This window comes from Bubalus bubalis, chromosome 11 (genome assembly GCF_019923935.1).
Source record: "Bubalus bubalis isolate 160015118507 breed Murrah chromosome 11, NDDB_SH_1, whole genome shotgun sequence".
Classification (NCBI taxonomy): Eukaryota; Metazoa; Chordata; class Mammalia; order Artiodactyla; family Bovidae; genus Bubalus; species Bubalus bubalis.
Window position 1 is genome coordinate 42,110,999 of NC_059167.1, and position 27,149 is coordinate 42,138,147.

Genomic DNA, 27,149 nt, shown 5'->3' on the forward strand with positions numbered 1-27,149 from the left:
AGGACCTTGTCCTGGCTAAAAGGAGGCAGATCTCAGCTGGCAGCTGGCTACCTCAGGGCCAGATCCCCAGAACCTGCCCAGCTGTCATTGCTAATGGAGCCAGGCACCCAGGATCCAGCCAACCCTCATGCTCCTCAGGTCACCTAAACAGTGGGGGCCAGGACTCGTGGTCTGCACAAAGGCAGGGATCGGGGAGAGGTTCACTGCTGCCTCAAAGTCTGGGCCTGGTCAGCCAGTGGCCTTGGCGAGATCTCTGTGTCCCTACAGGACACAGCCCTCTGTTCCCTGGGTCCCACTGCTCACCCACTGGCCCAAGGCTGGGTGAGCTGGAGGGCCCTAAGCAAAAGGCCAAGATTTGTTTACCTTACTCTCTGTACAACTCTCTCTCCACAGACCGACTAACGGTTGCTCACTGACAGGCATTTGCTTGGGGGAGGGTCCCACTGCAGCACTGACCAATGGCTGAGCAGGACCACTATCCATCTCTCATTGACAGTTGTTTGCTTGGGGGAGGGGCTCCAACCAATGACTGCAGCACCAACCAATGGCTGAGTTGGGCCACTAACGGTCTTTCATTGGCAGCTGGTCCCTTGGGGTAGAGGCCCACTGGGGCGACAACCGATGGCTGAACAAGACCACCAGTGGTCCCAGGGTAACTGATGCCTGGTAATGAGAAGCAGGGTAATGGGTACACATCAACATTCAGTCGCATGCTAAAAACTGTGAATGACTGGCCATGCTCTGTTACTCAATACTCTGTAATGGTCTATATAGTAAAAGAATGTGGATATATAGATGCGTGTAACAGATTCACTTTGCAGTACACCTGAAACACAACTCTGTAAATCAACTACACTCCAATTATTTAAAAAAAAAAAAAGCATACCAACCACAGGACTGAATTTAAATCCTAGTTCTGCTTTTTACCAGCTGTTGAAACTTGGGAAAGTTACTTAACATCTCCATGATTGTTTCATCATCTAAAAAGTGAGAAATTATCATAGTATTTCCTCACAGGGTTGCTTGAGGATTAATAAGTTAATATTGGAAGATGGCTTAGAACAATGTCTGGCACAGAGTAATTAGTATTAAAAGGAGATGGAATTTGTAGGAGCCTTTTCCTAACACTAAGATGGTCTCTGGCGAGACTGTTAGACCCATGACACAGATCACACTAACCATCCAAAACAGAGATTTTCACTAATGACTTCGTCTTGCATATTTCATAACCTTCTTTGGATTAACCCAGGAGAGCACTAAGGGATACCATAACTGAACTCTTATTTTCTCTATCCTACACATTGGGGAAGTCATAAATTCCTTAAGCACCTATTCTGAAATGACAAGACTACATTTCAATAATCATTTTATTAGTTACAGAAGAATCTCCACTAGTATTTACATAGTGCAAAAAAGCTGTTATTACCCTCTAAAATGTGATATAACAATCATCCTTCATACAGCAAAAGAACAAGATGAAAATCCCTTCATGTTATAATTCATAATTTTGCTAGCTTTTAATTAGAGCATTACAATTAAGACATTAAATTATAAATTCATGTGGTATATTTAGAAATTAAATTACAAAATAATACAAATCCTTTTAAAGTGTGATGTGCCAACAAAGTTTAAATTTTTATCATTAATTAGGATTCAGATTTCAGATTAGGCCAACAGTTTGGTTGATTCTGGGAAGTGTGTAAAGTTTGGAAGGAACAAGGTAGGAGGAAGATAATAAATTACTTCACAAAAAATTTTTAAAAACCAAAAAAAAAGTAAACGGATAAGTTAATGTTCTTCCTTGTTGGCACAACATACAGAAAATACTTAAATGACAGGTTTATTTTTAAGCAAACAGCAGCTTTACAAACGGTAATACTTCTTTATACATATATTAAAGTAACAATGTGTTAGGATTGAACAGTTTTATGTTAGAGTTGAAAAAATGAATGTGGAGTTCACTACTCATTTGCACACTGTAACTCCCACCCCACCCACCTCCCCCAGCTTATTAAGAAATCAGGCAAGTACATTATTTGGATATTAATTTCTCAATATTTAAACTATGTGAATTCCTTTTGACTAATTCTTTTCCAAATACTGGAAGCATATAAAATACCATCTCTGCAAAAAGGACCTCCAGTCAAAGCATTTAAAAACTTTTCAATGTATAACACACATTTTTCCCCCATCTTTAGTCAAAAGAAATATATTACATCATTTACAAACATATTTAAACCAAGAGTTAAGCTAATATGAACATTTTGTCTTTTGAGAAGTAATCTTCACAGCAAACAAACCTACTGAAGCAGAAATCTAATTGTGGGAGTGCAATTCATACTTGAATTCATATACTTATGTACTGAAATAGAAATCTAATATCAATTATTGCCAGTAAAACAATCTCTACACACAAAGAAAAAAATCACTACATTTTTTTATTTCTTGTGATGATAAACCCTTACTCTTACCATTAGATCTCTCTAGATCTCCAAAGAGCCACTCACCCAGATCCAGAAAAAAATCCTTTCCTAATTTCACACCTCCGCCTGAATACAATATACATACATGCCAGAATTTATCTAAAGGAAATGAATTATAAAGACATTATCAATAATTACTTAAGCATACATCCTACATAGTAGCATTTCCTTTAATAAATTTTGGGTTGTCCTGTAGAGGTCAACTGTCTCATATAAAAAACGCTGTGGTCCCTTGGTTTGCTTTGCTGGCAGAAGATCCTGCACATGCAAGAGCATTTATCAAACACATAATTGAACACTTCTGAAGTCTATAGCAAAATTCAAAGCTACTGGTGTTCTGAAGATTTCCTCAACTTCCCTTTTGATACAAATGTCAAAAATCTAAAATGACAATTCTCATTCAGTAGAGGTATAAAATATAAGAAACCTTTGAAAAGCCATTCATTATTTTAAGATCAAGAGTTATCTGAATCACTGACACCAAGCAAAGGAAATTTACACCATTAAAAAGTATGAAAAGTTTTTGATTTACTTTTAAGACTGTCAGTAATTCAAAATCTCTATCATTTCTTTAAATCAATGAACACTTCCAAATGTACAGAGACACAAAGATCTGCCACATATAAATCCATGATTACCACTTGAGAGGCTTCATTCCTTACATGCTACATTTCTTTAAGTACTGGACACTTTGTGCCTAAGAAGTCTATGCTGAAAAACAGTTCAGACAGGACACTACAGTAATGTCCCCTTTTAGCACACTAATAAAGTTGTTAGACTGACATTTCCTACACAGCAATGCTCATAAACTTTCACAATTCACAAACAAGTCAGTCACCAACCAAGAATCTGGTTTCACCAGTAATATATGCCAGGATTACAAAACATCAATGCCAGAACAGTAGTCCCAATGCTACAGTCAAGAATCTGCCCAATTCACCTCGGTGAGGCAAAGCTCTCTGCCCCATAAAACCTGGACAAGGAAAACACCCCTTCCTCTTCACTTCTGTGCCTGCTTATGGGAGTTCAAAGTGTAAAGCTGGCACGCGTCTGTGTGTATATGTGCATGCACACACAAATTGGCCAACTGGAGGTGGTTGGAGGGAACACAGAAAAAAGGTAATTCCTAATTCTCCCACCATCATAAACTTGCAAAGGTTACTACCAGGTGGTGACTATTAGTAAAACATTTAGCTCATTAACTTCAATTTCTCCCAAGAGTTTAAACATCTCAGAAGAAGGGCAGAGATAAAACAATGATCTAGAATTAATACCTGCGCCTACCTGCAAACTCTAAAATCTAACAGTTTCAGCACAATTAGAACAACTTTCTCTTTTCTTCAAAACTTCTTCCAAGCCTTGATTATCAGGATACATGTTACAACTGCATACAGTTTCTTTCCCTGACTCCCATCAGTAACTATGGTCAGTGTTATGTAGCAGGTGCTCAAGGTTAGGGACAAAGTAGTTTTCTTAAAAGGTGCAATGATTTTTCACTCTGGACAAGTCTGAATACCCAATCAAATCCATATCTGAAGTCCAGAGAATCCCAAGTCAGAAGCATGCAAGAGAACACTAGTGTAAGACTCTGTTTCTGGATAATTTACATGGAAGTGCTGTCGTCATACAACCGGTTACAGTTATTCACCTGTCCAAATTTGCCTAATTTTATGCAAATACAACTATGTACAAGAGCATTCCTGAGGTAATTAAGAAGCAAATGTGAACCAGAAACCAGAAGGCCCTCTAATGGGCAACTTCTCACTATTTAAACACCTATCACTTTGCACAAATAAGGCCAGCTCTCATCTGTCATGGTGATTCCCTTGCCAGCCCAAGTATTGGAGGCTCTACTTAGCCAACCAACTTTAATCAATTATAATGATCAGTGACTACTGAAATGAGCATTTGTGGACTGAATATAAGTTGCATCAATTTTTAACACAAATCACTGTGAACTTAGTTACCCTCAGCCATTTTTTAAGTTTTCTAACTCTACCTCCAGGTTTCCTTTATTTTAAAGAAACCCAAACAACTTTTTGGTCAGACAGTTACGAGTATAGGAGGTGTAGTCTTGAAGCAAACATTGGAAATTGCTCCTGTCCTTAGAACCTCGATCTGTAGCTTTCAAAATGACTAAATAGGCATTTTAAAATTACTTTCTTTAAAACCTGGTCTTCTTTTAAAATCATTATTGTCCATAAAAAGGCTGAAACAATTCTGAATTTTCCACACAGTTCTTAGAAAGACACAGATGCTAATTATCAGTTAAGCTATGGATCACAAAACAAGTAAAAGGCGGCTAAAAAATATTTGTCAGGAATTAAATACATATATTAAATACTAGACAGTGCAAAATGTTGAGATGAAGCATGAAAGATTTATAATGGCTGTAACCCTTATGTAGTTTGAGACAGACAGCTGACATTTCCTGAGTTATAGATTTGGGGGTGTATAATTAGAATCAGAGTGCTCCTTGTTCAGCGAGCTGCAGTTGCTGGGCTTCTGCTGTTCCTGGCTTGCTTGGTGATCAGTAGTCCAGGCCTCGCTATCCATCCCTGGCTCTAGCACCTCAGCCGCCTCTGCTTCCTCTTCCCCACTTTGCTCTGCATTATCTTCCTCAGAACCATTAAGGGTTTTTCCAAGCTGAAGAGTTTCCATCGTTCTCTGGGTCTCAGAGACCCAAGACTCAATTCTACTATTGAGCTGTACTTCTACAGATATGGGTTCGTGAGCATAATCTTCCTCCTCCTCCTCCTCTTCATCATCCTCTTCTTCAAGCATGCCAGGTACAAGGGTGCTGGTGGTGCTGGTGATGGAGGAATTCAAAAGATCCCGGCAACTGCCATCCAGAGAGCCAGTCTCTGTACTCTGCTGTGAGGCCCATTCCAGGTCATCTGGCTTCACCTCCTCTTTATCGCCCACTGCTGATTTTCCAGGGTTTGTAGCTGAGGTAGTACTGCCTGCAGTCACTAATGATGCCTGCTTACCAACAGGGGCTGTGTCAAATGGAAGTTTATTGGGTTTTTCAGATGTGCTATGCTTACAAGAAACTTCTCTCTCGTTTTCTGATGTTTCCAGCCCATCGGAAGTTTCCACCATGTTTCTCCAATTTGTTTCTGCAAATATCAAACAGATTTTTAAAAAACCAGAACAGTTTCAGAATCATGCAACTTTCAGAAGTGGAAGAATAGGCTACAGAAATCTGTTGGCTCACTAACTGAAAAAACTAAAAACTTACCTTATTCTAGTACTAGTTTAAATGTTATAAATGGAAAACAGCTCTCAAAAATATTTCTTTAAATCAGTACATTTAACATAAAGCAACAAAGAGGCCAAAATAAGTATATTAATACTTCAGAATGCAGAAGATCCAACAGTACTAGAAGCTCACTGACTCTCATGTATTCACAAAAATCAATGAACTGCCTAACGTTTTTTGGCCCTGAAGTGTCCTGGGATCAAGGATCCACAAGTCACAGATGGCAGAGCCAAAATGCCTATTAGAAATGCTCTGATTAAAAAAAAGAAAAGAAAGAAAGAGTTCTGACTTGACAGGTTTACATTGTGCTCGTTTAGCAAGTTATCTAAAAGCTGTCTCTTGGCCTGTAATGGAACTTGTGTTTCCATTTATAAGCAAAGAAGCCATGCACGCATTTCTAACATTTGTGAAAATGTGTTTTATAATATATGTATGTTGCTTGGCTTACCAAGTGACCCTGGAGCCAAAAAAATAATGTTACTATACAATGCAGTGGTGACAGTCTGTATTATTTTTAACAACAGTAGTCAGTTTACAGCAAAAATGTACTAGGAATCAGAAGATGAAGAGCAACTCTCACACATACTTTTTGTGAGTTTTACTTTTTCCATTTAATTTTTATCACTGAGATACAACTGACATAAAACACAACAGCTTCAGGTGCACAACATAATGATTCAGTATTTGCACATACTGAGAAATGATCACCACAAGAAGTCTAGTTAACACCCATCCCCATTCGCAATTATTTTTTTCCTTAAGAGCTACCCTCTTAGCAACCTTCAAATATGCAGTCCAATACTATTATTATAGTCACAATGCTGTACATTAGATCCCCGTGCCTTATTTATAACTGGAAGGTGGTAATTTTTTAACTTCCTTCATCCATTTCACCCACCCCTAGTCCCCATGCTTCTGGCAACCACCAATCTGTTCTATCTATGTGCTTGGGGGATTTCTTTTTCAAGATTTCACATAAAAATGAAATCATATGTTGTCTTTCTCTGACTTATTTCACTGATGCCCTCAAGGCTCATCCTTGTTATCATAAATGGCAAGATTTCATTCTTTTTAATGGCTCTATGGAATGAGGTTTGTGACATTGTACAGGAGACAGGGATCAAGACCATAACCATGGAAAAGAAATGCAAAAAAGCAAAATAGCTGTCTAGGGAGGCCTTACAAATAGCTGTGAAAAGAAGAGAAGTAAAAAGCAAAGGAGAAAAGGAAAGATATAAACATCTGAATGCCGAGTTCCAAAGAATAGCAAGAAGAGATAAGAAAGCCTTCTTCAGCGATCAATGCAAAGAAATAGAGGAAAACAACAGAATGGGAAAGACTAGAGATCTCTTCAAGAAAATCAGAGATGCCAGAGGAACATTTCATGCAAAGATGGGCTCGATAAAGGACAGAAATGGTATGGACCTAACAGAAGCAGAAGATATTAAGAAGAGGTGGCAAGAATACACAGAAGAACTGTACAAAAAAGATCTTCACGACCAAGATAATCACGATGGTGTGATCACTCACCTAGAGCCAGACATCCTGGAATGTGAAGTCAAGTGGGCCTTAGAAAGCATCACTACGAACAAAGCTAGTGGAGGTGATGGAATTCCAGTTGAGCTATTTCAAATACTGGAAGATGATGCTGTGAAAGTGCTGCACTCAATATGCCAGCAAATCTGGAAAACTCAGCAGTGGCCACAGGACTGGAAAAGGGCAGCTTTCATTCCAATCCCAAAGAAAGGCAATGCCAAAGAATGCTCAAACTACCGCACATTTGCACTCATCTCACACGCTAGGAAAAGTAATGCTCAAAATTCTCCAAGCCAGGCTTCAGCAATATGTGAACCGTGAACTTCCTGATTTCAAGCTGGTTTTAGAAAAGGCAGAGGAACCAGAGATCAAATTGCCAATATCCACTGGATCATGGAAAAAGCAAGAGAGTTCCAGAAAAACATCTATTTCTGCTTTATTGACTATGCCAAAGCCCTTGACTGTGTGGATCACAATAAACTGTGGAAAATTCTGAAAGAGATGAGAATACCAGACCACCTGATCTGCCTCTTGAGAAATTTGTATGCAGGTCAGGAAGCAACAGTTAGAACTGGACATGGAACAACAGACTGGTTGCAAATAGGAAAAGGAGTACATCAAGGCTGTATATTGTCACTCTGCTTATTTAACTTATATGCAGAGTACATCATGAGAAACACTGGAACGGAAGAAACAAGATTGCCGGGAGAAATATCAATAACCTCAGATATGCAGATGACACCACCCTTATGGCAGAAAGTGAAGAGGAACTAAAAAGCCTCTTGATGAAAGTGAAAGAGGAGAGTGAAAAAGTAGGCTTAAAGCTCAACATTCAGAAAACGAAGATCATGGCATCCGGTCCCATCACTTTATGGGAAATAGATGGGGAAACAGTGGAAACAAGTGTGAGACTTTATTTTTTTGGGCTCCAAAATCACTGCAGATGGTGACTGCAGCCATGAAATTAAAAGACGCTTACTCCTTGGAAGGAAAGTTATGACCAACCTAGACAACATATTCAAAAGCAGAGACATTACTTTGTCAACAAAGGTCCGGCTAGTCAAGGCTATGGTTTTTCCAGTGGTCATGTATGGATATGAGAGTTGGACTGTGAAGAAGGCTGAGCGCCGAAGAATTGAAGCTTTTGAACTGTGGTGTTGGAGAAGACTCTTGAGAGTCCCTTGGGCTGCAAGGAGATCCAACCAGTCCATTCTGAAGGAGATCAGCCCTGGGATTTCTTTGGAAGGCATGATGCTAAAGCTGAAACTCCATTACTTTGGCCACCTCATGTGAAGGGTTGACTCATTGGAAAAGACTCTGATGCTGGGAGGGAATGGGGGCAGGAGGAGAAGGGGATGACACAGGATGAGATGGCTGGATGGCATCACTGACTTGATGGACGTGAGTCTGGGTGAACTCTGGGAGTTGGTGATAGACAGGGAGGCCTGGCGTGCTGTGATTCATGGGGTCGCAAAGAGTAGGACACGACTGAGCAACTGAACTGAACTGAACTGAATATTCCAATGTATGTGGCACACCCCCACACCCCGACACACATCTTCTTTATCCACTGATCTTCTTTATCTCTTTAATTATCGATGGACACTTAAGTTGCTTCCATATTTTATTTACTATAAATAACTCTGTAATAAACATGGAGGTGAATACCTCTTTTTGAGCTAATGTTTTTGTTTTCTTCAGGGAAATACTCGGAAGTAGAAGTGCTAGATCATACGATAGTTCTCATCTGCATATTCTGAGGAACCTCCATATTGTCTTCCTTAGTGGCTGCACCAACTTTCATTCTGACCAACAGTGTACAAGGGTGCCCTTTGCTCCACATCCTTACAAACATTTGTTATTTATTGCCATTTTGACCGGAGAAGGCAATGGCACCCCACTCCAGTACTCTTGCCTGGAAAATCCATGGACGGAAGAGCCTGGAATGCTGCAGTCCATGAGGTCGCTAAGAGTCGGACACGACTGAGTGACTTCACTTTCTCTTTTCACTTTCATGCACTGGAGAAGGAAACGGCTACCCACACCAGTGTTCCTGCCTGGAGAATCCCAGGGACGGGGGAGCCTGGTGGGCTGCCGGCTATGGGGTCGCACAGAGTTGGACACGACTGAGGCGACTTAGCAGCAGCAGCAGCAGCCATTTTGACAAGAGCCATTTTAACAAGTTCTGAGGAGATGTTTCATTGTGGATTTGTTTGGGATTTCTCTGATGACTGGTGATGTCAAGCATCTTTTCATGCACCTACTGGTCTTTATTTGGAAAAATGTCTATTCAGATCCTCTGCCCACTCTTAAATCTGATTGTTCTTTGCTATTGAGCTGTATGAGTTCTTTGTATATTTCAGATGTTAACCCCTCATCAGATATATGATTTGCAAATATTTTCTCCTATTTCACAGGTTGCCTTTTCATTTTGTTGATGATTTCCTTTGCTGCAGAGAGCTGTTTGATTTGGTGTAGTCCCACTTACTTATTTTTGCGTTTTCTTAAAAAATGAAAATTTCCTTCTATTTGCATTGTAGCTGATATCTTCATTTTATAGGCATAATGATCAAACTGTAATGATAAAGCAAGTATATTCATACAAATATACTTGATTGCCACCTATCAATTACATGTTGCGCAGTCGTGTCCGACTCTTTGCGACCCCATGAACTGCAGCACGCCAGGCCTCCCTGTCCATCACCAACTCCCAGAGTTTACTTAAACTCATGTCCATTGAGTTGGTGATGCCATCCAACTATCTCATCCTCTGTCGCTACATACCATATTTTGGCCACCTGAAGTTAGGGCACACGGTTTGGGGAAAAAATCTTTCTTTCCTGCAGTTACTTCAAGTGTAGAATAGGTCTCTCTACTTGCATTCCTGCCTCATGACAAAAAATCTAGCGCCCCTCCTTTATTCTCATTCTCAGTTAATGTCATTTTCAGACTCAAAGCAGAAGAAACCTTACTGCTGCTAAGTCACTTCAGTCGTGTCCGACTCTGTGTGACCCCATAGACGGCAGCCCACCAGGCTCCCCTGTCCCTGGGATTCTCCAGGCAAGAACAGTGGAGTGGGTTGCCATTTCCTTCTCCAATGCATGAAAGCGAAAAGTGAAAGTAAAGTCGCTCAGTCATGTCTGACTCTTAGCAACCCCATGGACTGCAGCCCACCAGGCTCCTCCATCCATGGGATTTTCCAGGCAAGAGTACTGGAGTGGGGTGCCCTTGCCTTCTCCCAAAGAAACCTTACAGTAATCCTTAATTCTCTTTCTCCACTGAACTCATAACTATACCATGTCACTCAGAGCTCAAAAACTACTAAATTTGGTCACTACTGCCTTAATTCAAGCCTTCTTTACCTTGCTGTACATCTACAGTATCTTTCTAATCGGCTTTGTGAACTGACCACATCACTAACTGGCTTTTTATTACCTTAGTAATCCAAACTCCGTAATTTAGTATATAACCAAACCCCTTCATAATCTTCCTTCTGGTCCCATTCATTTTAACCCTCTGTCATGCATTCCAGGTCAAGGTCATTTTGAATTTTCACTGCTCACAGAAGTCATACCCTTTCTATTTACTATGCTTGGCTTTGCACAAGCTGTGCTTTCTGTATGACATGTGCTTTCCTCCTTTCCCCTTCAGAGTCCTACTCAGCTCTGATAACCACTCTTGAATGTCATTTGTTTGGTAAAGCCTTTCCTGCCTTTCCTAGGAAAGACGGTCACCAACTTGAAGTCGCAAAGCACTTCCTGCATATCTGGTTCAAATGCATTTTTTCTGTGTTTGCTGTTCTACCCCTCCTCCCTCCTCATTCCCATCCATCTCTGTGTTCCTAGGTTAGCATGCAGTGTGTGCTGGGAAAATAAGCCTTACAATAAATGAAAATTTCACATATACAGTTAATTATGCAGAAAATAGCTTTAAAAAGTAAAAAAAATTTACAAAATGTAGGTACACATTTATATTTCCTTCCAACACTTATTTCCCTCTTTCAAAAGCACTGTAAGAATTCACATGGGGTCTCAGAAAAAGCCTCACCTCTCCCCTGACAGTGAGCCAAAGAAACAGGAGAAAGAAAGGAGGTCGTAAGACTGAGTAGGGCTGATCTTTCTCTAGGTTCTATCTTGGGCATTCTGCTGCTAGGTAGGTAAGCTGAAAGCCAGATGGGTCCTTTGGAAAGGAAAGGGAGATATGACCTTGGAAGCAGAGACAAGGGACTCTGTGATTAGCCATCAAGAGACGTATCACAATGATCAAAGAGCCACTGAGTTCACATATGCAGGGGAGGGCCCAGGCTGCCACCTTAGAGTAACAGGTGAAGCCTGATCAATAACTAAGGAGCACACAAACACATGACTGTGATGGGGAGGAGAAACGAGCAAGTATGAAAACGCCTTCTTTGGATGAGCAGTTGGTGGGTAGGAGGGAGGGGAAAATACAGGCAGTCTAAAGCCAGAACAGCACATCTGAAGTCCACTTTTGAAGAAGGGATTAGGCAGCATTTTAAAGGCAGAGTCAAAGATCTCAACAAACCTGAAAATATTATTGATCCAAAGCGAACCTGCTTCTAAATTGCTTATTTTAGAAGAACATATTCAATACAGCTGTTCTTTTGCTTATGAACCCCTCAGTGCTTTCTGTTTTGTTATTTGGTTCTTTGTGAAAGTGCCTTTTCAACTTTCAAATCATTATTGGCTTTGTCAGAGGATGACGTATGTATATTTCTCCCTTCAGTTAGTACACAGAGGGAAGCCATCCATCTTTAGACTGTATACAGTAAAGGAACACCAAGTCACTTCAAGAGCCAACAGAACAAGGCGTGGTGGCAGAGAATGAGCTGGAAACTCAAGACAGACAGAAGCAGTCCTCCCTTATAAGTAGTTATTGAAAACCTACTGTATGGTCCTACTGAGAATTCATTCAACAGACAGGAAAATCATATCACACTGGCTAAGAATATAGGTTTTACATCGAAACTTATGAGCTGTGTGACAATGGCAAGTTATTTACCTCATTTCATTTTAGCTTTCTAATCTGTAAAATGCTGTACAAGATATCCTATCTCCAAGGACTACTCAGAGGATTAAATGTCTTAATAAACATGACGAGTTAAAAAAAGTACCTAGTAAGAATTCAGTAAGTGAGCTATTATTATTATATGTAAAGTGCCCATTATGTGCCAAATTTCTATCTCAAAAAACTTACAGTTTAATTGGCATTTATGTTAGAAACTGTCTCACGGAAGTATGACAGAACTGAGACTCAGCTCAGGTGGAAGGAAAACACAAGCAAACAAAACAATTAAGGTGCACACGAAGAACAGCAACACTGGGCGGTGACAGGAGCCTTTCCATCCTACCAATGTTTAGCAATCCTTTCCCAGCTTCGCTTTTTCTTTAAACTGTGGAAATCACAAAAAAATTTTTCAAAATCTTACACAAGGATGGCATGGAAGATACTAGTTGTTGTCTACCCAACAGTCATTCCCCATTTTCCTCCTGCCTAACAGAGCCCCCAGACTTGGGATGGACTTGAGCTCAGTCCCACAGGAGGAATTAAAATTGTTCTCAGACTATCACAACTATCCCATTCTTCTTTGCCAAATAATCTCTTCCCCACATCTCCCTTGCAGCTAAAAGCAGTGACGTGATTGGCTCTGGCCAAATGAAACAAAAAGTGAAGGCTTCTGAAAACTGTTTCCTTCACTGATAAGAAGAGCCCACTGCCTGAACGTTCTGCTTTTTGACTGCTGTTGTGATGACCAGGGCCAATGCAGCTGTTTACAGATATGAGATGAGGAGCACAAGAATAAGAAGTCCCAGGCTGAAAATGGAAAAAGAGAAAGAAGGACAGAGCTAGAGATCTTGACAACACAGTGAAATAATTCAACATTCTAATTTTTGAGGCCACATCAGTGGGTTTCATGTCTGTTGCCAAATACATCTGATACCAATAGAGTAATTTTGTGCTTTATTCTCAAAGCAAATTATTTATGATTATTTTCACTCATTTTGTTGGCATCCTGGTAAATCAGATCATACACCAGAATCTTTAGTTCAGTTCAATCAGTTGCTCAGTTGTGTCCGACTCTTTGCAACTCCATGAACTGCAGGACGCCAGGCCTCCCTGTCCATCACCAACTTGCAGAGCTTGCTCAAACTCAATGTCCATTGAATCGGTGATGTCATTCAACCATCTCATCCTCTGTCGTCCCCTTCTCCTCCTGCCTTCAATTTTTCCCAGAATCAGGGTCTTTTCAAGAAAAGAGTCAGTTCTTTGCATCAGGTGGCCAAAGTATTAGAACTTCAGCAGCAGTCCTTCCAATGAGTATTCAGGGCTGATTTCCTTTAGGACTGACTGGTTTGATCTCCTTACAGTCCAAGGGACTCTCAAGAGTCTTAACACCACAGTTCAAAAGCATCTTCTTTGACGCTCAGCTTTCTTCATGTCCAACTCTCACATCCATACATGACTACTGGAAAAACCATAGCTTTGACAAGATGGACCTTTGTTGGTAAAGTAACATCTCTGCTTTTTAACATGCTGACTAGGTTTGTCATAGCTTTCCTTCCCAGGAGCAAGCGTCTTTTAATTTCATGGCTGCAGTCACCATCTGCAGTGATTTTGGAGCCCCCAAAAATAAAGTCTCTCACTGTTTCCATTGTTTCCCTATCTATTTGCCATGAAGTGATGGGACCAGATGCTATGATGTCCGTTTTTCAAATGCTGAGTTTTAAGCCAGCTTTTTCATTCTCCTCTTTCACGTTCATCAAGAGGCTCTTTAGTTCCTCTTTGCTTTCTGCCATAAGGGTGGTGTCATCTGCATATGTACGGTTACTGATATTTCTCCTGGCAATCTTGATTCCAGGTTGTGCTTCATCCAGTCCAGCATTTCACATGCTGTGTTCTGCATATAAGTTAAATAAGCAGGGTGACAACATACAGCCTTGACATACTCCTTTCCCAATCTGGAACCAGTCTGTTTGTTCCATGTCCAGTTGTAACTGGTGCTTCTTGACCTGTATATGGATTTCTCAGGAGGCAGGTCAGGTGATCCGGTATTCCCATCTCTTTAAGAATTTTCCAGTTTGTTGTGATGCACACAGACAAAGACTTTGGTGTAGTCAATAAAGCAGAAGTAGATGTCTTTCTGGAAGTCTATTGCTTTTTCTATGATCCAAGGGATGTTGGCAATTTGATCTCTGGCTTCTCTGCCTTTTCTAAATCCAGCTTGAAAATCTGGGAAGTTCCTGGTTCACGTACTGTTGAAACCTGGCTTGCAGAATTTTGAGCATTACTTTGCAAGCGTGGGAGATGAGTGCAATTATGCAGTAGTTTGAACATTCTTTGGCATTACCTTTCTTTGGGACTGGAATGAAAACTGACCTTTTTCAGTCCTGTGGCCACTGCTGAGTTTTCCAAATTTGCTGGCATATTGAGTGTAGCGCTTTAACAGCATCATTTTTTAGGACCTGAAATAACTCAGCAGGAATTCCATCACCTCCACTAGCTTTGTTCATAGCAATGCTTCCTAAGGCCCACTTGACCTGGCATTCCAGGATGTCTCTGGCTCTAAGTGAGTGATCACATCATCATGGTTAACTGGGTCATAAAGATCTTGTTTGTATAGTTCTGTATATTCTTGCCATCTTTTCTTAATATTCTGCTTCTGTTAGGAAGATTCTGCTTCTGTTAGGTCCATACCATTTCTGTCCTTTATTGTGCCTATCTTTGCAGGAAATGTTCCCTTGGTATCGCTAACTTTCTTGAAGAGATCTCTAGGCCTTCCCATTCTATTGTTTTCCTCTATTTCTTTGCATTGATCACTGAAAAAGGCTTTCTTATCTCTCCTTGCTTTTCTTTGGAACTCTGTATTCAGATGGGTATATCTTTCCTTTTCTCCTTTGCCTTCAGCTTCTCTTCTTTTCTCAGTTATTTGTAAGCCCTCCTCAGACAACTATTTTGCATTTGTTTTTCTTGGGGATGGTCTTGATCACTGCCTCCTATACAATGTCACGAACCTTCATCCATAGTTCTTCAGGCACTCAATCAGACCTAATCTCCTGAATGTGTCACTTCCACAGTATAATCATAACTCTTCTTAGAATTCAACCATTAGTTTAGAGAACTTTAGTTTTGAATAAAATCTTATAGGACCTAGATGAGCTCTCTTCATTTTACTGAAGACAAATCTGACGCTCAGAAATTAGTGAATTATGCCTAAATGCCCCAGGCAGAGTGTGGAAAAATCAAGGCTTCAATCTTTGAACACTTTAAATCTGGTACTTTTTGAAAACATCTCCTAAGTCTTTGACAGGTTCTTTTTATCATGTGCCCAAATGTGCCCAGATCAGTGTCATTTCCCTAAATCCACAGCTTTAGGAATTTATCATACAGTTTATCTTTGAGAGCTGGCACATTGCAATACAGAGAACTGATTTCATTTACAAAGTTTGCCCTTTATCTTGTTTTCAACTAGTATCATTTCAGTCGAAGAAATGTCTGCCTCTAAGCCAGAATCATCTTTACCTGACCAAAAGAGTTTCTAAAAGGTGCACAATAACCTGTTAATTGTCTCTGGTCTGGGGCATCATCAAAGTGTTCCAAAAGATGAACGACCCAGTTTTTTACATGTTAAATTTTAGGTGGCAACAAGCTGTTTAGTAAACTTTCAGGTGAGACTGAAGAGAGAAAGGAAGAGAAAAAGAAGAAGTCATGCTGAAGGAGGTGGCTAAACTATTTTTTAAAAAGAACCGAGGAAGTGAATCAGAAACGAGATCAAGAAAGTGAGCAAGTATTCTAGTACAAAGTATTATAGAGACAAGGCAAGGCAACTAACTACTAAGATGCAGATTACAGTCAATATTTGTTACCTTAAATCTCACACATAAATGCTGTATTTAGTCTGTATTTCTTTTTGACTACCATCAGATTTAACTCAGGACAAATGTCACACGTCTAGGTTTGCCAAGTTTAGACTGAATAGTATTCAGGACTTTTGTTTAGTTATTAGATACAAAATTTTAATAGTCAAGTATAAAGTATCAGGATCTTTGCTAATGTTTTGCTTCTGAGACAAACCCTCTGACCACGCATTTTTGGATTCCTGTGAGAATTCTTCAGATTTTCACCTACAGAATTTTGTCTTTCATCCATTGCTGTTCACCTGTCTCACATACCCTAACCGTAATAGTTTTAATTTTTACCTATATAAACAGATGAGGGCTTAATCACCTCCTAGCCCCAATGTCACATTCTCAAATTATCTGGATAATAGCTTTCTCTACACTGTATTGCAAACTGCACAAGAATAAACATGATGTTAGGCTTAATCTCTCCTCTATACCGAGAGGGTGCGGCACAAAGTAGATGTTCAATAAGTATTTTTATATGAATGACAGTGAATTAGAAAACAGTAAAGTATTAGAATAAAACTTCCTAGAATTTACTTAGTTATAGTTTAGAAGAATGGTACATTTGGTTTTTTTAAATCCCTTGGGATTTTTTTTTTTTTTTCGTTTTAAGATTTTGGAAATGTAACTAATTTCAGGGTCTAATAGAAACTCTCAGCCCCAAATATTTTCTTAACTTTCAATGGACGTGTTTAATGCAATTTTTAAACCAAATATGTGAGCAAAATTTGCATAATCAAGAAAGTTGAAACAGTCATTTTAAAAATGACTTTAATCATTAAATTATTTCAAAATTTCAGTCATTTAAAATGGTATGTAACAACTTACCATATTCCTTTTCATTTACTTCAGAGATGGGTTCGGAAATAACGCTACAGAAAGAAATGGCACTTGCTGCAGAGGGATTCCGAGAATGCCCCATGTGGTGCGGCACCTTCTTCACGTTCTTTAAGGCTTCCTCAGCTTGCTCCTGTTCCATTGCGGCAACCATATCTTTATATGCTTTCCTGGCTTCCTCAGTGAGTTCTACTAACTTATTAAACAGGCTCTAGAAAAAGAAGAGATATTGCCTAGTCCATTTTGTGTTATACTCTTTATTACTATCATTAGCAATAAATACCTCTACTGTTTCAGGGCCGGATACACTTTCCATCAGCACAAAATCCAAAGGTATGCAAACCACAGAACTCTATAAAATATTGTAACTTATTTTCTTTTTTCTCTGTAACTTATTGATTCTCACAAGTCTGAAGCAAATTCTTGATTCAGTATTAGCCACTATATTAAAGTTCTTGCAGTTTATTAACTCAACAGAGTTTATTAATTCAACAACTGCACGGCTATAGCATCTAGCACTACAGTGGGTACAGAGACTACTGGAACCGCCACTCTGCTCTCAAGGAACCCTCTATATGGCTGAAAGGAGAGGACAGGAGACAATAACGATTCAAGGCACAATACCTTAAATACCTAGAGATGTACAAAGTGTTTAGGTTTTGGAGGAAACATCTAACTGCTGGGTATTAGTGAAGAGTTCATAAAGCAATGTAACACCTGATATATGCCTTGAAAATCTGGCACAGCTTTGAGGGGTGGAGACAGTGCATTTTTAGCCAAGCATGCAAAACCATAAACAAAGGCACAGAGTTAATAAAGTTCAAGGCTTGTCTGGGGAGCAGTGAAGAATCGTATATGGGTTCGAATATAAGAGAATGGGTGTATGCAGGGTGATGTCCAAGGATGCAGAAGGAGATGGCAGTCTCCATAGGAATTAAAAGCTCCCTATAATGTTTGTTTGTTTGTTGAAAGAATGCTGCTTTAAAAAAGACCAAATACAAGTCAAGTGATTGGCTAGCTAGTGTTTGGCTAGCTGGGCCATGAAAACGATGAAAGGCAAATTATAAAAACTGAATAAAGAACCTAGAAATACAATATAGAGTTAACCAGATGTTCTTCCATCAGCAAAACAGAACGAACATGAATAGAATTATCAATCCCAGTGAAATGGTAAGTAATGGAGCACACATGTGTTAGTAAAACAGCAAAATTCATATTGCATTACAATTGTACTTCAGTAACTAGGAGGTATAACAATATCTAAAGCAAACTGAAGTTTCCACAGTCACAAAAAGATAATCAAAGAACAACTTAGTGGTTCGTGTGTGCATGTGTGTGTGTGTTAGTCACTTAGTCGTGTCTAACTCTCTGTGACCCCATGGACTGTAGCCCACCAGGCTCCTCTGTCCATGGGATTCTCCAGGTAAGAATACTGGAGTGGGTTGCCATGTCCTCCTCCAGGGGATATTCCTGACTCAGTAATCGAACCCGGGTCTCCTGCATTGCAGGCAGATTCTTTACCATCTAAGCTATAGGAAGGTCCTTTTAGTGGTTCTTACATCACAATTTAACAACATTCTACTCCTCCTTAATGTCTTGATTTAGTATCATAATGCAATATATATACCCACAAATTAAGTAAAAAATTTCAGATGGTAGATACAATCTGGCTACCTATAAAAATGTTTAATTATGTACATAAAATTATGTTTTTAGAAAATGGGGGAAAAGTACAGCACAACTGTCTTTTTCTAAATAAAGCACTGTCATTTAAGTATAAACCATAACATGACAGCATGGTAAAAAAAGTGCCATAATGTTATGGAAAAACATGTCTCTATAAATTAAACTTGAGAAGAAAAAACATAAGTAGCATGCTTTACCCAGCTGCAGCTTAAATTCTTTATAGCAGCAGGTACAATAAACACTGTTGCTAATTGTTTTGATTTTTGAAGAGAGGTGGGTGACAGTAGTATTAAAAATAAATTCAGGATTTACTTAATTTTAAAAAGGAAGGAGTGAAAGTGAAGTCGCTCAGTCGTATCCAACTCTTTGCGACCCCATGGACTGTAGCCTACCAGGTTCCACCATCCATGGGATTTTCCAGGCAAGAATACTGGAGTGGGTTGCCATTTCCTTCTCCAAGGGATCTTCCCAACCCAGGGATTGAACCTGGGTCTCCCGCATTGGAGGCAGACGCTTTACTGTCTGAGCCACCGGAGGATGGATTTCATTAAAAACATGTAACATGTCATAAATATCGCTTTGCAATATTCAACAAATCATGCACTTAAGTGAAGCCAACAAAGAAAACAGGCACATGGATATGTAATTTTGAGATTCACATTGGTTTTATAATACAATAAAACACAGAAACTGTTGGAAGTAAAATGATAGAAAAGAAAGCACAATTGAAGAGAGAAGCTGTTGGGGAATAAAAGTCTCTAGTAGCAGTGTAAAGACCGAAAGCTTAATTCAAAGGTTAGTCTTACTAGATGGTAAATTTAACTTAGACGGGCTACCATATTTACTGCAAGTAGACACACTTGACCATGTATCAGTATTTCCTTGACCTCCATTCTATGAAAGTGTTTGGTAAACAGTAACTCATCTACCATACAATGGAAAAGGCAAGTAAAGCAATGTACAAATAAAACTGGCAAACATTTTATAATAAAAAAGCATTCAAATAACTTAATATATCTAATTCAGTAAGAAGTCAATACAGTCAAAAACAAACATGTCTACTTTTCCTGATCTCGATCCTATTCCACAAACTTGAACAGTAAACAAAAAAGGACTACATTTTTATTACATATCATTTGTTGTTATTTAGTCACTAGGTTGTGTCTGACTCTTTTGCGACCTTACGGTCTGTACCTGCTGGGCTTCTCTGTCCATGGGACTTCCCAGGCAAGAATACTGGGGAGGGTTGCCCTTTCCTTCTCCAGGGAATCCTCATGACCCAGGGATTGAACCTGCACCTCCAGCATTGCAGACTGATTCTTTACCACTGAGCCGCCTGGGAAGCCTATGTGTCTCTACCATGGAGCTATTTACTGTTTACCATCCACATCCTCAGATATAGTTTCACATAGCAGGCAGATATACACCTACCACACAATTTATTAAACGTTTATCACCTGTTCATTCCCAACTAATGTAAAAGGTTGTCAGACACAAAGACAAGGGGCCTGCCTGCAAGGAATTCAGTTACATGAAGAAATACATGAACTACAGCAAGGCAGTGTGATACCTGTAACTGAGAAAAGCATGGGTTCCTGTGGCAAGCACAAATATTAATCACATGACTGTACAGAGTAGGTGGGTACACAGGAAATTTAATGGGAAGTGAGAGAGAAACTGAATAAATAGGGGGATGGAACCATACAAATATAGTGACTGGATAGGAAAGAGACACTTAAATATACACAGATAGTATGGCTGAGAAGAGGGAAAACTGTTCATCAGCGGTGGCACAAAATACTTTAGCTTCAACTTCATATACAAGTCTTATTTTATGCAACAGATTGTATACAATTTAAAACAAATATAACTGAAAACACGTCAATGTAAAAAATCACAATGAAGTCAAATAATGCACTAAAAAGAACCCCACATATTAAAACAAAAAAAATTACCAATCTTATGATATCAGTTAATAAGCATTAGTCTAAATAAGTAACATTATCATTTAGCAGCTCCTATGGGCAAAGTCTGTGTTAGCAGACTATGAGAGAAAGACAACTATCATAGGTGAAGAACTGTTCTCTCAACAGGTTTAGGAATTTGGTTTTCTAAAGGAAAATCCTCTCCAAGTAAAGGGTTCTTTTCTCGCTTGACTCCTAATAGCATACAATAAACCCAACATATAAACTGAAGAAAATTATTTTACATTACACAATACTGGACATCTTTACCCAGCAATTATATGTATTATCAAGTACTACATATCTGAACCCAGGAAAAAAAAAAACAAACCCACTGAGGCAGAAATATGAGCTAAAATCTTTTCAAAATGCTATAGGATTAACTTACATGTTTTCAACACTAAAAAAGGAAATGTAACACTCAAGAATTTTCCACTCATTCCTGGAGAGTCACCGTATCACTTCTGCAAATTCTCAAACACAACACTGGCATGTATCCAAAGAAAATGTACTATGGGGGTGGTGGCAGAGGGCACCGGGGGACTGTGTCTTCTAAGTCTTACCTCAGCGCCAAAGTAGTTGAAGATTCCCACTACACTAACAGGAACTAGCTTGTTCACACAGCGACCTAGAGCTTTTCTTCCAAGGGCAAACACAAATGGAATTTCTTGTTCCCGTGCCATGGCTATAACATTATAGAGAGCCTCATCCAGGCCACCTGAGACATAGAGGTTTTATTTTAGTTATTTCCTAAATGAAGCTATTTCAGCACCCTAGAGCTAAAGCAAAAGACACAGCAGCAAAGGATTCTATGAATGCTTGGGGTCACTTAGGCTGTTCCACACATTTTCCTATCTATGGCTATATGTACATATTTTCTTTCTCCCCAGTTAAATACCATATTCCTGTAATGCCAGTATTTTTGTTTCTCCACAGGGATTAGCACAACAGGAATCAAATTTCAATATAATAAATACTTTTTATTTTTTTAATTAAAATTGTTAATAGTAGCTGATGCCTTTTATCCAATCTCTCAGCTCATGTAAGCAGCCCATTACAGGCAGGAAGACGGATTATAAATGACTGTTTTTACTAGTACGTCTCCCCTGTGCAGAATATGCCTGTTACTGCTATTGATGCATCTGTCTATTGCAATCATCCGAAGTGGCTCTTCCACGAAAAAAGGACAGAAAAGGGTGCACGACATGGTACAAAGTACTTGTGTGCTGGCTCACCCAAAGACCTCTGTTACTGCTGATTTCTGATACAAATTTCCACCATAAACAGAAGCAGAAACTTTTATCTTTTTCCTAATTCTTTTTAAGAGAAAAGAGCTATCAAGGGTAATGTAAAAATTTTTAAAGTAGTAAACTTGTAAGAGGGCATTTCTTTACCTCTGTAAATAAATTCTACTGAAAAGATTTTTACAACAAAGAGGACACTTGGTTGGCTCAACCTAAATCCTTCACCAGGGTTCATAAATGGGGATTTTCTTTACAATCTGTTCTCAATTTTATTAAAATGAAGTAAGTGAAATATTTCATTTTCTTTCCTCATGTTTAATACTATGTTTTATACCTAAACTCTCCTAAAGACAAATGGCTTCCACTTTTAAAAGTCACTACATATTCCACAATTATACTATATAAATATCAAGACACTTCAAAAGTAAAATGCTCATACCTTTGGATTGGATCTTTTCACAATTTGGAGAAATTATAACACACTTGATCTTGTTTAACTTCATATGTTTTGTAACTTCTCTAAGACCCATAACCAGCCGTCTCCTTGCTTTTGCTCTCACAGGATCCTTTTGATAGATGCGTTCCTGGAAGCTGACAAGTTCTTGAAGAAGAAGAGTCACACATTCATCAATCTCTTTACAAAGAACCTGATTACAATACCTGTAAAGGAAATAAAAAATAGGTAATTATAAAATTACTTAGGAAAAAAATACATCCAGCAACAGGTTTTCATTAAAAAAAAAAAACCAAGTCTTAATCTCCTAAATACTTCAATCAATGAGAAAAATAACAGAGTTCTTCTGAATTAGAACAGATCGGCTTTTATGTAAAGGACAGACCTCTAGGAAGGACTATCTAAACACCTAATTACTAAATTCCTAACGGTATGAATCAAATATTAGCCTTCTATTAGATAAAAACAGGCATTTTTTGGTAAGGAGATAATGCATAAAGTTATTTTATTCCAATGAATACTAAGGATGCCTCTAATAAGAAACACATTGATTTCATAAAAGCTAACCAAATGCCTAATACCAACAGTTCCTCATCCATGCTTGGATATATCCCAGTCTCCAGGTACTGGCTTCTTGAACCATAAAAATAGGGATGACAGCTTCAATGGTCCCTCTAACCCTGAAAATCTATGACTAGAGAAGATGAATTCAGTAATTAAATTGAAGTCAAAACCAAAGAGATCTTCAAGGTAAAAGTCACATGCCCTTATACTGGGCAAAGCAACTGAATGGGGCTCTTTGTGAGATAACATATGGCCGCAGCTCAGATCCAACCAGTCCATTCTGAAGGAGATCAGCCCTGGGATTTCTCTGGAAGGAATGATGCTAAAGCTGAAACTCCAGTACTTTGGCCACCTCATGCGAAGAGTTGACTCACTGGAAAAGACTCTGATGCTGGGAGGGATTGGGGGCAGGCGGAAAAGGGGACGACAGAGGATGAGATGGCTGGATGGCATCACCGACTCGATGGACCTGAGTTTGAGTGAACTCCGGGAGATGGTGATGGACAGGGAGGCCTGGTGTGCTGCGATTCATGGGGTCGCCAAGAGTCGGACACGACTGAGCGACTGAACTGATCTGAACAGCTCAGAAAACAGGAAGTGAAGTGCAAAGCCACTACAGTACTTAATTTCAAGGGTAAGGAAGTCATTTAAGTTAAAGTAAGTTCAGTTCAGTTCAGTCGCTCAGTCGTGTCCAACTCTTTGCGACCCCATGAAAGTAAACTACTTATATATTCTATTTTGCTAGTTCTCATCCATAATCTCTATCATAAGTAGGTATTTAAGAAAGAGAAATGGGGTAATTTCTAATCTAAGAATGCCAGGCCAGCAAATTGCCACTTGTAAATAACATTATATGGTGAGAAAATCCAGGCTTGCCTTTCTCTAGTGAAAAAAATAATGGTACAGTTCCAAAAAAAAAAATAAATAAATAAGAGCTAAAAAAGCAATAAACAGCATTTACATTAAAAAAAAAAATAATAATGTTGGAGGTTTTTTTAATGTTTATGTGAAAAATGTTTAAATACATGAGTATGACATTACTTCAGAAGAGAAGATACAACCAGACATATTGTACACAAGATTAATAAAGTACACAAAATTAAGGAATGCAATTAAAGAATAAAATGCCAAAAATGCAACTTTCTTTATTCTGCTTTTCTTCCAAGCTGTTTATTTCATACATGAGCAAAATCTTATTCTCCAAGTATTTACTTGCCCTGCATCTGTTATTTGACACTTAACTAATTAACTTCTCAAATCTAGGTGGTATTTGCTCAAAACAGTAATATAAAAAAAAGGAACAGAACAAATCATTGTGGTTTGAATTCACATTACTCTTACGCTGGGATTCTTTCATAAGCAAGAAAAAATAAAGGTAAAATTAACTCATCCACACCAATGTTCATATTCCCAAATCCTTCAGAGCAATGACTGTCAGTTCAAGATTATTCACAGATGGCATTTTAAAACTTAGAAATATACACTTAAAAACAAATAGCTTTAGGTAATAGGTTGACTTCATATAGTAGGGTCTTAGAATTGTTATTGGTTAGAGAAGTTTTTTTTGAAGGACAATATAAACCGAAAAGCAAAAGCACTGGAGAGGGAAAATGTGATAGTATGGCATTTTATAGATAAGCTCTAAGAGGCCAAATTTCCTAGGGATGAACACTAGTTGCTATAAAAAGAATATTTATTGTCAAATCACTTTTACATGAACACAGATAAAATGTTTTCTATATAATAAAACCAGCTGTTAAACTAAATCTGAAAGAAAGATCTCTGGTATTGTTGGCCCAACCCACCAAGAAATAAAAACAAAATTAAATTCAGGACTACAATCAAGATATTTAAACTATTCAACCTCAACAGAGACTAAAACTTACTCTCTAAATCTTTTGCTGTGGATTTTGGTTATTGTTGAAGATGCCATTGGACTGCCTATCCCAGAACTAGCTGGAGAGCCTTGGGACACGGGTGTCATACAGTATGGAGAGTTCTGACTTGCTGGAGACAGGGATGTATCACTGGGCATGCTCAGTCCAGTATCTGTGGAGAAGTGGGGTGAGGAGAAAGAATTTAGGAATTTCAAATGCTGAAAAGCCCTACACCAATCAAAACCACTTAGAATGGCAGTATCTTTTGTGTCACTTTCAAATTCTCCAGAAGCTACCAAGTTGGGCATTGCTCCTATCACAAACATTTCTCATATACTACAAATATCAAATCTTCCTATTAGGTCTTAAAATATACTCTGAAAAAAAATCAAGCACAGCCTATAAGTCTTCACAGAAAAGATGAGAGAAGGCAAAGTAACCTAAAACACGTACCCTTAGAGGATCTAAATTGAAGAACAAAACGACGTATTTGCTTCTGCACCTCTTTCCGGATCATATTACCTGCCTCCTATATTTTTCCACCTCTTTCTTAGAAATAATTTTTAAAACTGCCTTAAAATTCCCATTGCTGCTAGCAATGATGATTCTACCTCTCCCATTCCCTCCACACCACTCCTGACTCTCCAAGCACCACCCAAGTTTCTCTTTCATCTGGTCTTCGCTCCTGTGCTCAGGTAGCCACGTTTGTCATCTTTTGACTCAACTGCTTCCTTTAGTTACTGCTTCCTTCTCAAACAAATGAACTCAGGAAATGAGTTAGTACTTGTCCAGTCCATTAATTTGCAAAATTATATATACACCTTATCTCTCTGCTAGACTGTAAATTTATTGTAACAGGGACGGCCCACTACATAGCTTTATTACATTTCCTGAGCTTCCCACCCCCACTCCAGTTATTAAAGTACACACAGTAAGTATTCAAAAACACTTGTTGAATGAATGGATAATTAGATAACACCTAAATACAAAGGGAAAGATGTTTAATTGAGAGTAAAGAAGAACTCTAACCAAATATATTGGAATAATTCTTAGAAGTAAATTTATTTTTCTAAACCCAATGGAACATTGCTACTACATCTATGTGTAAACCAGATTTAAATATTTTGCTGAAATTTGAAGAATAGCAGTAGAAAAAGGGACCTAGTCAGGTCTCTCTCAAAATCTTTCTTTCATAGTAGTATAAATTTTTGAAGGTATCTGCAGTTTTCCTGAGGTCCCATTTGGAATCATGTGCTGGTTACCCACTGTATGGGACTGAATCCTATCAACCAACTGGACTCTGCACTGCAACAAGCTTTACAATTCTCTACTCTTTGTAGCATATGTGTTAATTCCACAAAATTAATTGAAAAATATCTGTGTACAAGTGGACCTGTGCGGTTCAAACCTGCATTGTTCAAGGGTCAACTGCAGTCCTGCAAAGAAAAGATAGCCAACTGTGTTCTGGACATAAAAGAAGACAAAAGGAACTGTGACAGTTACAGAGGCGACATTAGTGAGATCAGAATTATGAGAGTACACAATAAATTCAGGATTCAAGCTTCAAAACTGCCACAGACCTACTATTAACACCTGCCTCTCCTTTAAATATCTCCTTACAGAAGCATCTTCCAAATAAACTCTCAAACATAAAAAATAACTTAGATAAAACATGGAGCACATTTAGGAGAATAACTAGTGATGTGCTGTTACCTACCAATTAAAAAACTCTGGACCATTTTATGAGAAGAAAGGGAAAAAGAGTGATCTTACCTTCCTGGGAAACAATCTCTTGCGGCAAATCATCAATAAAATCTAAGTGCATTTCTACTGGTTCCTCAGATCCCAAAAGATTGTGGTCCACAGTTAAACGGCCCTTCTTTTCCTCTCTTTCTTTCAAAATAACCTAAAAGTCATTACCAGTCTTCAATTACTCTTTAAGTATGTATTGAATGATTAAAATGTTCACTATTATACACTTAAAAAAAAGGACATGAGGATTTTGTCTGGCTATGTGAAAACTGGCAAAAAGGTAAATGTAATTTTAGGCAGTGAAGCTGAAGGAAGTACTATATCCAAAATAAAGGGAGGCAATATAATGCTACAGCTACTAAACCAGATCTGCTTCATTCTTTAAATCCGAGTTGACAAACTAGGGCTTTCCCCAAAATGGGTAAAATTAAAAGTGTGGAAACCAGACCACAGAGTTACATTAGATTTATTTGGTTATATATTATCTCATCCTGCTCCTCCTAATAACAAAACTGAATTAAAGAGAGCAGATATTATCCCCAACTTAATGACGAAGAAGATGAAGGTAA

General features: G+C 38.7%; 1 protein-coding gene across 2 annotated transcripts in view; it reads right to left on the bottom strand.

The window, feature by feature from the left end:
- Nucleotides 1-1,349: 1,349 nt before the first annotated feature.
- Nucleotides 1,350-27,149, bottom strand: part of SECISBP2L (SECIS binding protein 2 like) — a 58,548-nt gene continuing 32,748 nt past the window's right edge. For both annotated transcript variants that reach the window (XM_006077811.4, XM_006077810.4), the window contains 6 exons: nt 26,602-26,734; nt 24,838-25,000; nt 22,373-22,593; nt 21,253-21,407; nt 17,031-17,250; nt 1,350-5,602 (listed from right to left, as the gene is read on the bottom strand). In XM_006077811.4, the coding sequence (XP_006077873.4) occupies nt 4,920-5,602; nt 17,031-17,250; nt 21,253-21,407; nt 22,373-22,593; nt 24,838-25,000; nt 26,602-26,734 (1,575 nt within the window). In that variant the 3' untranslated portion in view covers nt 1,350-4,919. The remainder of the gene's footprint in view (nt 5,603-17,030; nt 17,251-21,252; nt 21,408-22,372; nt 22,594-24,837; nt 25,001-26,601; nt 26,735-27,149) is intronic.